Source organism: Crotalus tigris, unplaced genomic scaffold, assembly GCF_016545835.1.
Source record: "Crotalus tigris isolate CLP2741 ecotype Arizona unplaced genomic scaffold, ASM1654583v1 scf7180000024339.11422700, whole genome shotgun sequence".
NCBI lineage: Eukaryota > Metazoa > Chordata > Lepidosauria > Squamata > Viperidae > Crotalus > Crotalus tigris.
Window position 1 is genome coordinate 4,462,399 of NW_024100509.1, and position 15,342 is coordinate 4,477,740.

Sequence of the window (15,342 nt, forward strand, 5' to 3'; positions counted from 1 at the left end):
TGTGGACTTCAACTCCCAGAAGGCTGTGGAATTCTGGGAGTTGAAGTCCACATGCCTTAAAATTGTCAAGGCTGAGAAACACTGCTTTAACATTTCTAGCCCTGTTCTGGTTCCAGGAGACAGTTAATTTTAATTGGAGTAGGAAGTTATTAATTGTTGCCCAGCATCCCATTTCTTCCAAATAATCACCTTTTATTATTGGCTAGGATTAAGCTAAGGCTATGTGGTCTACAAGTGCCATGCTCCACTTTCTGCAAAGGAAACAAAACAGCAGTCTCTTGGAAAGAATTTCCTTGGTCAAGTTTGTCTCCCAGTAGATGTTAGAGTAATTAAAGTTTTAATAAACACTAACCTTGGTATTACTGTTCTCAAAAGCAGCATCATATTCATTCCCTTGGAATTCTGTGCAGATACAAATATTTTTAATATGAAATGGAAATCTTCCTTTCTTTTGCTCCTGACCCAGCCCCTTTTGAACAACTTATATCCTTTTAGTGCAGTGGTTCTCAACCTGTGGGTCGGGACCCCATTTGGGGTCGAATGACCATTTCACGGGGGTCGCCAAACCATGCTGTCCGCCATTTTTTCCCTTTTCCCTAGCTGTCCTACTCCCTCTTATTGGTGGCCACACCCACTTGGGGGTCACCACAACATGGGGAACTGTATTATGGGGTCGCGGCATTAGAAAGGTTGAGAATCACTGTTTTAGTGCCATGCACTGATTTCATGAGAATCATCTCAGTAGGCCTTGTATCTAATGGAGGTATGCAGCATTTTGGAGTTGAAGACAAAGATGGTTTGGAGCATGCAGAAGGGCTCATATACCACCTGTCTGCCATTCCTTACACCAGGAGCATTACATGGTCTTAGTATATACTTAGTCATATTCTTCTTTCTGTCTTAAAAATTAAAACATTCTCCTTCTTTATGTACCATATTTTGGGAGCCAGCATATTTACAATAAGATTCTGTGGGTGAGATGTTCTTCCTGATGTTTCATTGCATGCAGTAGCTTAACAGGCCTGACTGGGAACTAATATCACATTTCTTCCTCCAATGTTTAAGTAGTAGATTTTCATCTCCAGTCTTCAGAGGGTTCAGTTTAAAATCTCACATCAAGTTTCACATATTTTGTACCCATGGAAGGTGCAACTCATCTCATGCTAGCACTCTTCTAGAAAACACAGACCAACAATCTCATATGAACATTATTTCCATAGTAAGCAGGATTTATCATTCCCTTTGGAGTTAACAATGGATTGGACTAGGCAGATGAGAACTTGGCCCTCAGGTTCTGGGGCTTGTCTTGTGGAGAGGCAAAGTTAGGGGCAGTACAAAGGGAACTGCAATTGATATATACAATCGCAGAAAGGGTCAAGAATTTAAAGATGAGATCAAGAGTGGGCCTCATCCCCACATTATTATTGAAAAGAATGAAGCCCTTGATTGTTTAACATAAAGACATACATTGCTTGCTGAAGCTGCTTCTACTTTCTTCGAATTTGGATGCTTTTTAATTCCTGTAGTTAACTGTCAATGGTCTGTGAAATGCTGTCAAGAGATATGGTGTTTTAAACCTCATTAGAGAACATGCCTTATTGCGCCTTCAAAAAACCAATAGCAAGAATCAAGAGAGGTTGTTGCCATTGCATTTTTTAATTAGAGGACAATATTGTGCTACCAAGTCAACCAAAGCCAGAGGGTTATAGTATTGATCTTGAAGCAATGTCCAATCACCATCAACAAGTTTGAGAGGACTGGAATTGCTGATGTGTTTTTGAAAAAAAAAATAATATAGCTGAGAAGTCTTTAAAGTCATCTCCTTTTATGCTTCATATATGAAAGAGTTTAAATGTATTACCCTCTTCGCTTACCCAACCTGAATTATTCACTGAAGATGAAAAAAAAATATTGGAAGTGGGGTTGAAGAGACAGAAGTAGAAAGTTCAGCCTTATATTTTTTAACAAATGCTATCAGGCTTAGTTGATTCATAACAATTCCTAGATATACAGAAATACATATAGATGGTTAACAGTTATTTAATATAAAGAGCGCCTTCTATCCTAAGGTAGGAAATTGTATTCTACAGGCATGGTAGATATCCCAGAATTGATTTTTTTATTGTTGTTATTTGCTCAACTTCAGGGAATAAAATACTGATCTCAGTATGAGGCTAGTAAAATTGCTGATTGTATTTTGCTTTTGCTTTTTTTAGATCTAAAATATTGATATCTTAGGATTCATTTGTAGCATTTAATAAAATACCCTGGTGATAATTGATTTTGTTAACATAAAGTTGCAAAGAGAAGACATATTTTATATACAGGACATTTTTAAAGATATTAATAGTTATTGCTGAATTCATGTATTATATTGTATAGTTGGTTTGGTTTTCGCTTGATGTGTAGCGTGAATCCAGATACTGTGGCTTGTAATTGTGTTTTGTTACAATTTAGCATATTGTTTGAGTTTGTGAGATCTAATCATTGACATTTATCTTCAGTGAATTGATCAAGGTGGATGGAGGAATAGAAGTAGCTTTGACATCTAAGTCCTGACTCTATTTTTGCTTTGAAGCCAGTTTTTAAACCACTATAGGAAAACACCCCCCCTCCCAGAGAAGGAAATATTTTGGGGAATATTAAAAAGACAGACTATTGTATTTCCCCAAAGAATCTCAAAGACAGAAAAGCAGGCCCAGTTTTTCTTAATAGCCCCAAGTAGAAACTAAGCAGGCCAGCTCTGTAGAAATGCAAATTTGATAATTCCATTCAGAAAGACTGAGGCCCCATGCATGAGGAAATACTAGCAGGCAGAAGCCCATTCAAGACAAAATATTTTGAAATCTTTGCAGCAAAATTGATAGCTAATGATAGCAGAGTGATAGGATTAGAACCAGCAACCCCTCACCCATCCAACACAGGACATAGCCATCAGCCATAGGCCCAGGGAAGCAGGACATGACCTTTAGGACATAATAGGATTAACCCACCAGCATCAGAATACCAAAAGAACACACTCAAAAGCTCAGGTCAAAGTTCATGCCACAGGAACAGGAATAACTCCAAACACAAAAGCTCAAGAAGGTATAAAAACTCACCACTCCCAGCTCCATGTGGTCAGCCACCCCAGAAATATGCTGCTATCACTGTGGTTTCTGGCAACTCAATACACTAGAACCTTCTTTCCTAAAGCAGTCTCCATTTTGTTTATTCCCGGCTTGGACTGGACCCTGATGAAGAGTTTTCTTTCAACACTACTTTGAAAAAAGCCTGCACTATAGCTAAATACAGCATATTTGAGATGGGCACCAGAGATAGATTCATTAAAAGCTACTAGGTTTCATCCCCAGACCCTGTCTGTTTATCAGATAATTAAGTAATCTATTTGAGAATGTATAGAAAAAGATAGGCAATAATTTAATGAGAAACAGGATTTAAAGCATAGATTAAACAATAATGAAATACAGATACTGAATACAGAATAACAGAGTTGGAAGGGACCTTAGAGGTATTTTAGTCCAATCTCTGCTCGAGCAGAAGACCCTATATCAGTGATGGCGAACCTTTTAGAGACCGAGTGCCCAAAAACCACCCCGCTCTGCCCGCCCACCCACATCCTGCTCCACCCTCACCCGGCCTACTCTCAGGGCCATCCACAGCCTGCCGCAGATCACTCAGGCAGCCCTGCAGCGCCATGGTGGCCACGCTCTCCGCCCGTGCCCCGCAGCATCATCTGCTGCCCAGCTGCCATGTGTTTGGCTGCGCTGGTCTGCCCGGGCTGCACCTGGGGGTGACTCTCGGGGGGGCTGCTGATGAAGGGGCTGCGGGGGAGGCGGGGCTGGGGTGATGGCATGTGTGCCCACAGAGAGGGCTCTGAGTGCCGCCTCTGGCACTCGTGCCATAGGTTTGCCACCCGCTGCCCTATATCATTTCAGTCAAATGGCTGCCCAATCTCATCTTAAAAATCTCCAGTGATGGAGCACCCACAACTTTTGAAGGCAAGCCATTCCACTGATTAATTGTTCTAACTCTTCTTAATTCTAGGTTGGATCTCTCTTTAGTAATCTTCCATCCATTACTTCTTGTTCTCCTCTCAGGTACTTTGGAGAATTACTGCAACAGGTTGACCCCTGTTCTCTGTGACAGTTCCTCAAATATTGGAAAACAGCTAACATGTCACCACTTGTCCTTCTCTTCCTTAGACTAGACATACCTCGTTCTGCAACTGTTCATCATATGGTTTGGCCTCCAGTCCCCTAAACATCTTTGTTGCTCTTTGTACTCTTTCTAGAGTTCCCTATCTTTTTTTGTATTGTAGCAACCCAAACTGGACACAATATACCACATGTAGTCTTATGACTGCAGTATTAACCAGTACAAATACTTCGTGTGATCTTGATATTATCCTTCTGTTGATGCAGCCTAGGACTGCATTGGCTTTTTTGGCAGCTGCAGCATATTGCTGGCTCATACTTAGGTATTTTTGTTCCCTCTTGTTGATTGTCTCTTTTGCATTGTATGTAGATATTGTTTATATCTATGTGCCAGTTGTTGCAGTAATTACATTGTACAGGTAGTCCTCAACTTATGACTTCAGTTGAGTCCTAAATTTCTGTTGTTAAGTAAGATATTTGTTAAGTGAATTTTGCTTCATTTTACAACCTTTCTTGCCATGGTTTTTTAAGTAAATAACTGCAGTTATTAAGTTAGTAACATGTTTATTAAGTGAATCTGGCTTCTCCATTGGCTTTGCTTGTCAGAAGGTCACAAAAGTGATCACATGACTGCTGTCATAAATATGAGTTAGTTTCTGAGTGTCCAAATTTTGATCATGTGACTACAAGGATGCTGCAACGTTCATAAGTGTGAAAAAGGCCATCAGTCTCTTTTTTCAGGGTCATTGTAGCTTTGAATGATCACTAAACAAACTGTTGTAAGTCAAGGACTACCTGTGTGTTATAGATTACTTCTGTGTTTTTTTGGGGGGGGGACTGCTGGGTCTTTTGGGTCTCCACATTCTGTATCTTGAGTCTATCTTCTAAAGTATTGACTATTCCTCCCAGTTTGGTGCCATCTGCAAGTCTGATGAGTTCCCCTTCTATCCCCTCATCTAGATCATTGATGCAGATGCGGAAGAGTACTGGGCCTAAGACGCAACCTTACGGTATCCCACTACATGTCTCCATTTAGATATAGTTCCATTGAGGACTACTTGTTGAGTGTGGTTGCTCAGTCAATCACAAATCCGTCTGGTTGTGACATTGTTTATCACAAATCTTACCAAGAAGTAAGCCTTGGTCTACTTTGTCAAATGCCTTACTGGAGTCTAAGTAAACTGTATTACAGTATTCTCTGATCCACTAATTTAGTCATTTTATCAAAAAAATGCTATAAGGTTTGTCTGGTGTGATCTGTTTTTGACAAACTCAATTGGTTTCTACTAATATAGGGGTGTCAAACTGCTGGCCCGCGGGCCGGATGCGTCATGCCGAAACCGCACCCACCCCATTGCCAGCAATGGAAAAAAAAGTTGTGATACGTCGCGACACGTCACGTGATGTTGCGAGTTTGATACCCCCTGAACTAATAGTTTTGCTTGTTTCAAGGTGTTGCTTGATCTGTTGCTTGATTATCTTTTCCAGGATCTTCTTAGTTATTGATGTGAGGCTGATTGTTCTGTAGTTTCCTGGATCCACATTTTTCTCCTTCTTGCAGATTGGAACCACACTAGCTCTTTCCCAGTCCTCTAGTGGTTCCCCAGTGCTCCAGGATCTTTGAATGATATGGTTCAAATGAACACATTAAAGTCTAAAGTAGGATAATACTGCAGGCTTTATAGTTATTTGTCACTTTATAAGAAGATCAGGAAGTCTTGAATGACAAATGAAATAAGTAAAACCTTATTTAAAATAGTGAGAAACCTGCAGTGCATGATCTGAAATTTAAAGTTCAGTCCTTGAAGATAAAATGAAGAAAATAACAGCTAGTTGTGCTGTTACGCAGAAAGAGCTAAATGTTTACTTTGGAATCATTTTGCTTTTGCATGTCATGAAAGAACTGAAAATTATTTTAAGCTGTAGTTATTTATGAATTTTTTACTTGTAGAGTGTGGCTGTTATGGAAATTTTTGTCTCGCACACTAAAATAATTTGGCTCATTTTTTATGACAGTTATGCATTTTGACTTGGGAATGCCATTTGCTGTTCTGTCTTAGGTACAAATTGATTGTAACTAGGCCCTGAGGACAAGACCTGTTTTAAAAAAACCATGTGGGCCACTGAATAGTGTTTCTCTTCTTTTTGTAATGTCTTTAAATATAAATATCAAATAACAAAACCAAACCCTTTGAACTCAGTCAACTTTTATGTTTACTCCAAGTATACTGTATAATGAGGAAAACTGAAACTGTACATATAGCAAAGAATGGGAATCCAGAAAAATGGGTCTTTTATGTAGAGGTACTCCTTGACTTATGATGGCAATTGGGACCAGAATTTCTGTCGGTAGGTAATGTAGTTATAAAATACAACTGCATCATTTAGTGACAGCAATCCCTTCAGCTCTGGTTGCCTTTGTTAACAAATCCCATAGTAGAATAGAATAGAGCTGGAAAGGACCTTGAAGGTCTTCTAGTCCAGCCCACTGCTCAAACAGGAGAACCTATACCATTTCAGACAAGTGGCTGTCTAGTCTCTTCTTAAAAATCTCCAGTGATGGAGTGCCCACGATTTCTGGAGGCAAGCTGTTCCACTGGTTAATTGTCCTCACTGTCAGGAAGTTTCTCCTTAATTCCAGGTTGCTTCTCTCTTTGGCCAATTCCTAACCACGGCTTCTTGTCCTGCCTTCTGGTGCTTTGGTGAATAGTTTGTGCTCTCTTCTTTGTGGCAGTCCCTCAATTACTGGAAAACTGCTATCATGTCACCCCTGTTTCTTTTCTTTAGACTAGCCAGACCCAAGTCCTGCAGCTGTTCTTCATATGTTTTATCTCCAGGCCTTGGATCATTTTAGTTGCTCTTCTCTGAACTTTTTCCAAAGTCTCAACATCTTCTTTTGTTGTACGGTGACCAAAATTGGCTGCAGTATTCCAGGTGTGGTCTTACTATTGCTTTATAAAGCAGTACTAATACTTTGCGTGATCTTGATTTTATACCTCTGTTTATACAACCCAGGATTGTATTAGCTTTTTTGGTTGCTGCTGCACACTGCTGGCTCATAGTGAAGTGATCGTCTACTAGGACTCTAAGGTCCCTCTCACAGTTACTGTTTTTGAGCCAGGTCTCGCCTAATCTGTACTTGTACTTTTGATTTTTCCTGCCTAAAAGTGAAACTTTGCTTTTCTCCACATTAAAATTCATTTTGTTGGATAGGGTCATTAGGTGAGACAACTTCCTGCTGGCTTCCTATATCCAGGTCAATGGGGAAGCCAGCAGGAAATTGTAAGTCCCAGGTGCTTTCAAATAAAGTGTCTGCTGCCAGGTAGGGGAAGGCAGATGGGGGTGCACAGAACTGTGAGAGAGGTGCAGCAAAAGTTGGGGAAGGTACAGAAAGGTGCAAGCGAGGCATAGTAGGGTTAAGGGAGGATGCAATAGGCCATGTGAGAGTTCTGGGGCTAGTCATAACCACCATTCATTCAGTGCTGTCAAGGACTATCTGAATGTAGAAGCTGCAGATTGATATAAAACCTATAATCATAGGACTGGAACGGACCTTAGAAGTCTTCTAGTCCAACCCCCTGCTCAAGGCTGAACACTTTTATACCATCCCAGTTAATTTTTTGTCCAGTCTGTTTTTGAAAACCACTAGTGATGGAGCACCTACGACTCTGGAGGTCAAACACAAGGCCCGGGGGCCAGATGCGGCCCGCGAAGTGGTTTCATGTGGCCCGCGAAGCCATCCTGGAAACAGTGAGGGAACAGCCCCCATTGCCTTGGCCCTGGCCTAGGCCAGCTGGGAGCCAATGTACAATTTTGTGGTGTCCATCTATGCTGAAACATATTCGGTCTTAGCTCCACAAGGCTGTCTGGAAACATCGAGGAACCAGCCCATGCTGCGTTGGCCCCACCCCCTGGGAGCATGCTGGGGAGGTGTCACCCTTTGTGAAGAATGAAGAAATGCACCATTGCTTGGAAGTGGCCAGCAAATGGCCCTCACCTACTTCACATATCTGGCTTGATTGGCTCCGGTGTGAAGGGTTTCGGCAGGCAGCGGGGCGCTCTCCTCACAGCGCCAAGAGGCTGAGTTGGGCGGTGCGAATCCAAAAAGAAGCACGACACCGCCCAGCCCCCAGCATCCCGGTTTCGGCAGGCAGCAGGGAGCTCTCCTCACAGCGCCAAGAGCTGAGCTGGGTGGCGCGAATGTGATGAGAAGTGCAATGCTGTCTAGCCTCCAGCCTGCCCAGTTTCAGCAGGGAGCAAGGTGCAAAGCTGGTGAGCTTCGCACCTCCTGGCTCAACCTCTCGGCGCTGTGACGAAAGTGCCCCGCTGCCTGCCGAGACCGGGCAGGCTGAGGGTTGGGCGTTGTCGTGCTTGTTTTTGGATTCACACCACCCGGCTCAGCCTCTTGGTGCTGTGAGAGTGCCCCGCTGTCTGCCAAGACCGGGCAGGCTGGGGGCTGGGCGGCATTGTGCTTCTTTTCAGATTCGCGCCACCTGGCTCAGCCTCTCGGCGCTGTGAGGAGAGTGCCTCACTGCCTGCCGAAACTGGGCTGGCTGGGGGCTGGACGGCACTGTGCAGATAACGTTGACTCTCACGCTGCTCATGGCATCCCTTCCCCCAGAGCCCACCAAGTCAGATATATGAAGTTGGTGAGGGCCATGTGCTGGCCACTTCCAGGCGATGGTGCATTTCTTCATTCCTTACAAAGGGCAACACCTCCTCAGTTGCGTTTCTTGCCTCTTTTTCTCCCTCCCTCATCTCAAATATTTTCCTACCACTCTGTACTTAGGAAGGAAGGAAGGAAAGAAGGAAAGGAAGGGTCTGAGGGAAGTCCTGCCTTAGTCCTGCCCTGCTGTCCTTTCACCATCCCCTTGCCCCCTCCTCCTGGCCTATCCTGAGGGTCTCCCATCCTATTGCTAAGGAAGCTTTGGATACAAAGCCGGGTCTCCCCATGGAGAGGGAATGGGCCTCCCTCTGACTTTGCCCTCGTACACATCATGAGCAGCCTGGCTAAGGAGAGCAAGCACAGCAGCAGCAGCCTTGAGGAGGTAAGTGCAGCTGGGCGCCCCCTTGGGGAAGTAGGGCTGGGCTTGGTGCCGCAGGTGCTCAAGGGCCAGGCTGGGCGTTTGACCTCTGCTGCCCAGGGCTCCGGGCAGCCCGCGCCACCATCCAGCCCCCCCCCACATGGCCTGAGAGGAACAGTGAGGCTCCTCCAGTGGACCATGCCTTGGCACTTGCCCTGGACCCACTCCCTTCTGCCAGAGATCCTCAGATCTGTCCCACTCCTGCCCAGGCCCCCACAGGCACCCTTTACGCGAATGATGTAGAGCTGGCCATGCCCATTCAGTAGGCCACACCCACTTCATCCACGCCCACCCAGTAGGCTGCACCCACCCTGGCCACACCCACATGGCCCCCGAGGGCAACTGCAATGCTGATGCGGCCCTCAATGAAATTGAGTTTGACACCCTTGGCTTAACAGCTTAACAGAAAAAAAATTCCTTTTAGGTTGGATCTCTCTTTATAAAGCTTCCACCCATTACTTCTAGTCCTGCCCTCAGGTGCTTTGATAAATAAGGCAACCCCCTCCTCCTTGTGACAGCCCCTCAGGTATTGGAAGACAGTCCCCTCTAATCCATCTCTTTGATAGGCTAGACATAGTTAGCTCTCTCAAATGCTCATCATATGGCTTAGCCTCCAAACCCTTTATCATCTTGCTCTTCTCTGCACACTTTGTAGGGTCTCTTTTTGTATGTAAAATGACTTAGGGGATTATTTCCAAGATATTAGTACCAAGCAGAAAAAAGTATAGTGGTTTAACCTGTTTCTGGAAACCTATCTTTGGGTGGGACCATTAATTAGTTTGAAAATGTTGAATTAGATATTTGATGATTGATTATCTTCTCCTCCTCCTCAGGTATTATTGTAATGTATGTGACTGTGTAGTGAAAGATTCCATCAACTTCCTTGATCATATCAATGGCAAAAAACGTATGTATAACATGTTTTTCATTTACTAATTTGATATTATTATTGTTGTTGTTGTTGTTGTTATTATTATTATTGATTTAACCTTCAATTCAATTCACAGTCTGGGGCCTGGTAAAAACTTAACAGTTCAAGTCCTAACCAAGGACTTAAGAGCTGTTAAAGTAGCGTCTCAGTATATAGGCAGTTTCGAGTAGAGTGGGTTTTTGCAAAGTTGAGATATTCAGGTCTAACAAGTTCAAAATTTCCAAGTGTCTAGGGATTCCTTTGGGTATTGCCCCAAGAGCTTTTATTACTATTGGTACAACCATTGATTTCTTTATTATTGTTGTTGTTGTTAATCTTCAATTTGATTCTGGGACTGGGACTGATAAAAATGTAACAGTTCAAATCCTAACCAAGCACCTAAGCGCTATTAAGGTAGCATCTGGGACTGATAAAAATGTAACAGTTCAAATCCTAACCAAGCACCTAAGCTCTATTAAGGTAGCATCTGATTAATATTAATACTATTGATGGTCACAATGTAAGCCAGATGTTTAGACTGGATTTGACATTTTTATACACCCAGGATTTAGGGTAGATGTTGTTGGATGGTGTTAAAGGTATTGTAGCAAAATGTAAACTGTTCCAAGTAAAGCTGTCTTTTGCAATTGACTGATTAGTCGGTGCTGATGATATTCAAGTGCTACTTCATATGTTTTGGAATTGTACCCAAGGTGACTATTACTATTGGTACTATATTTATTATTATAATTATAATAACATAATAATAAAGTTGTCATTATTATTTAAACATGTATGCAGCCCAGTTCTAAATGATTCAAAGCAGCTCACAACAATAAAAGAAATTATAGTGATTTCCAGCCTGGCTGTAGATCTTTGGCCTTAGTCAATAGATAGCCATCATTTTGTTTGATTGTAAAGTAGCCATGGATGCCAGTGTCTATTCTGTGGGACATAATAGACTTACTAATCTATCTTATACAAAAACAATCCACTGGTTCATCCTGCCCCATTATTGTTTTTCTTGATTCTCAGCGGTTATTAAAGATCTGAGAGACTCCAGTGACTTCTATATGCAATTCATGTATTCCTCTGTTAAGCTAATGGATCTTGGAGTATGGCCTGCAGACCACCAAGTTCCAAGAGGTGATCCTCTACAGCTTCCTTATGTCCACCAGTCAAAGATTGATCACTGCCTAAGCCCCACCTCTCTGGCCATGTCAACAGTCTGCTGATGAGAGAGAGGCAGTCTCCATCTCAGCTTCCTCCTTATGCATGTCAGCTGGCAAGAACCCATTATTATCTTAATATCTCACAGAGCATGACGGATCAGTGGCTGAAAATGAATTAATAAAACATATAGTAGCATTGTTTAGAAAGCCACAGAGATGACTTGGGAGAAACTACACAGAAAGGATTTCAATAACATGTACACAAACATGCTATATGTATGGGAAACAAAGATAACACAAGCAATTTCAGATTGGTTCCGTCCCAATTTCCTGGAGTATAAGAGGGAAGGAAAAGGAAATGCTTTCAAGATTCTGTTACTATAGCCTATATCAATAAAGTAATTTTAGTCAAATTTAGAAAATTTGCTTTCTTGACTGGTTTATCTTAAAAGACTGACATATCATAAATATTAAAATGTGAGAAAAATGATAAGTGAACAAATTTCAAGTGCAGTTACCATCTGAGTCTATATATGCTGTGTTGCGGTTTTTCACAAGCACCCTCCCAAAAGAAGATGTGACTAGGAAATATAGTGATAGTTATCTAAAAATGGGATTTTATTTGCCCTTAGATCCTTAGTACTTTGAGAGTTCTGTTGCAGAATATTCTGAACTAACAAATGTATGTTAAATGTTATGATATGGCATACGTGAAATCATTTAAGTGAAAAATAAGTGTTTTTCTGGATTATTGATACAAAATCTTAAAAGGACTTTAAAAATGGAGAAGATAGGAAGGCTTAACTAAATGCAACAAAAATAATTATCTTTGTGAACTCCCTTGCTCAGATGAAAATGTAAGGAGTGGTTTGTTTGTTTGCTTGATTGGATGGCATCCAAATTTTTGGAATGTTTATATAGTGTTCAACAATTGTGGAAGCTGAAGAGCAGTGCATTAAATTAACATTTGTTGCTGCTTTCTATGTCAGATATAGTTCATGATTTAGGTTTTAACATATAGAATTCCTTGCAACTATTTAGTAAGCAAGCAGTTGATTTTACTCCTCCAATTTTGCCATTCTAAGGGTTTTTCCATATACCTAAGAAAACACATTTTTTTACTCCAACAGATAGAAATGTATTCTATTCTGCTGCTTCCGTATTATTTAGTGGCCCAACAAAAAAAAGGCACAATAGTTTTAAGTTTTTAGTCTTGATTGATTGAAAAAGGAGCATCCTTTTTATTATATAATGTACAGGTGACCTTTTTCAATATTGAGGCATTTATTAACTACTTGAAATTTGAATGTGCTGATCATTTGTTTAACAATCATTTGAAATTAAGTGACTCATAATCAGTCCTTGCACTTATAATTGTTGCAGCATCCTCAATATCACATAATTGAAATTTGGGTACTTGGGAACCAGCATACATTTACAACTGTTTCCACATTCTGGTGTCATATAATGCCATTTTCAATCTTCCTAGGGGTCATCCAATGAGCAAAGCCAATGGGGGAAACCAGATTCATTTAATAACCATGTGATTTGTTTAACAATTGTGGCAAAAAAAGGTTGAAAAACTGGTGCAATTCACTTATTGTTTGCATCACTTAGCAATGGAAGTTCTACCCTCAGTTGTGGTTGTAAGCTGAGGACTACCTGTAGTCCTTTGCCAGTACATCCTGGAATCCTAAAATCCTACAATCTTACAGGTAATACTTAAAGGGCTTGATATAAAACAGTGGTTCTCAACCTTTTTAATGCCGCGACCCCAACCAGTCGTAAGTCGAGGACTACTCAACCGGTCGTAAGTCGAGGATTACTCAACTGGTGCAGCACCGTTTGCAGAATGGGACTTTTGACGGGCTCAGCAGGGCAGAGACGGCCTGGACAATTCCTATTGGCTTTTGAAAGCCAATAGAATTAGACTCTATTCAAGAGAGTCTATTCTATTGGCTTTCAAAAGCCAATAGAATAAAAGGGAGTAGCACAGCTAAGGAAAAGGGGGAAAAAATGGCAGACTGCATTGTTTGGCGACCCCTGTGAAATGGTCGTTCGACCCCAAATGGGGTCCTGACCCACAAGTTGAGAACCACTGATATAAAATGTTCTCTTTTTCATCCATTCTTTCCCCTAAACCCACTTTCAGACTTTAATTTTAGGATGTCTGCACATGAACATCAAATGGGAAAAGGCCATAGAGAGGCTTCCTCTGTATACTATATCTTTATCTACTATGCATCACTCTCCAAGTTTCTCCTGTAAGATGATGCTGTAGAGAGAGCAGGCCTCTGTCTATCTATCATGAGCCATTCCACACAAATTGTTTGAGAGGCAAACTCCATCTGTTGTGGAGAATGATCTCTAGTTTTTTTCTGTAGTAATAGTCTCTGACCAATATATCATGGACTACGTGAGCTCCTCCGCTCTTGCACCAGAACTTCCCATTCAATTTCTTTTCCAGCTTCCTCCCCATACACTACACAACAGATCTTCAGTGAAAGTTTTTCTGACCCATCCCGCAGGTATTAGGAGAGGTGAGTGAGAAGAACCTTGTTTGAGCCCCTGGATTGTTTCCTCTGCTCACCAATTGCTCAATCTCCCATGAGAAAGAACAAGAGAGAAGGACAGATCAAGAATCTGCTTCGGTTACCTATCTGCTGCTCACCATTAGGTCAATTGACATAATTTAGTGATTTTTGTCGTCGTATGTTTCATTGTAATTTCAATTGACTCCTTTAAGATAGAATATTAATAAACATAGTACATTTCCAAGTAATGCTGTTTTCTTTTTTCACATTCTTACGTGCCTGACTTTACCACTGGTTTTTGCCTTAATAAATCTTAAATGTCAGGATGTTTTGCTTTTGAATTATTCAATACTGTGCCTTTATAAACTCATTCTGCTGTTTAATAATTGCACATTTACTTGCAATAAATGTAGAGAATTGTGAATGGTAAAGATGGAAAGCCCCCGTAAGTAAAGAGAAAGCAAGCACAATATTATATCCATATGTTTATGTTAGCTAGATTTCTCTACAATTACTGATTAAAAGCTGATTTTGGGGTAGAAATTTAATCCAACTTTTCTGTCAATACAGAAGCCACAGCACAAACAAAAGAGAAAGAACCCTGATTGCATTTCATACCATGGAGAACATAGAAATATATTAGCTGACAGAAATAGATGAGATGTAATAATAGCCCTGCTGGCTTAGGCCAAGAATCAACATACTCTATCACACATTCATCCATCTGATTCTTTCAGAAACTTCACAATCATGGCTGAGATAGTTCTTTTCACTGCTCTTCCTGAGTAGTTGGTATTTAAGCCATCCTGTCCACAGTTTCAAAACTAGAAAGCTGCCTCAAGACCATTGATAATTTGTTCCTCCATAGACATTTGTCTGGCCCCCTTTTAAAACCATTTAAATAGCTAACCATCATATTTATTATCAGCAAATTCTAAACCTGAACTATACATTGCGTAAAAAAAATATTTCCTTTATGATCTTGAGCCTCTCTGTATTTAATTTTAATGGAAGGCTGCCATTATAAAAGGGAAAGAACAGTATCTATGTCTTCACTTTCCACCCATATATGGTTCTATATATCCTTGCCCTATTTCCTCTTGTTCCCTCTTCCCAAAGAACTAAAAAAAAATAAAAATCCAAAAGTTATAGTCTGTACCTCAGCCTCCTACAAGGGGCAAGATTGGAATTCTCATACATCATTTCCAAGAAACTCTTTGGGTTTGCACATACTGGCCCTGCATTCCTGCCTCGGTGTAACGAATTGGTAGCTACTGGTACTATCTTAGAGGGGAATGCTTTACCTGAAACCCTAACCTCTGTGTGAAATAGACAGGGACCCCATATGCGCCTTAGTATGCCTTATGGGCAAATAAAATAAAATCAGAGTTGTGAAATTTGTAGCATCGGTTTCTGACCTGTTGCATGAAATACATGACTAGAAAATCAGGTCCCCCTCCTTTCAGAGAAAGATCACTTTCACAA

General features: G+C 41.2%; 1 protein-coding gene across 2 annotated transcripts in view; it reads left to right on the forward strand.

Annotated features, from left to right (window-relative positions):
• Positions 1-15,342, forward strand: part of ZMAT2 (zinc finger matrin-type 2) — a 63,779-nt gene that overhangs the window by 31,260 nt on the left and 17,177 nt on the right. For both annotated transcript variants that reach the window (XM_039326078.1, XM_039326077.1), the window contains exon 4: positions 10,075-10,148. In XM_039326078.1, coding sequence (XP_039182012.1) covers positions 10,075-10,148 — 74 coding nt within the window. The remainder of the gene's footprint in view (positions 1-10,074; positions 10,149-15,342) is intronic.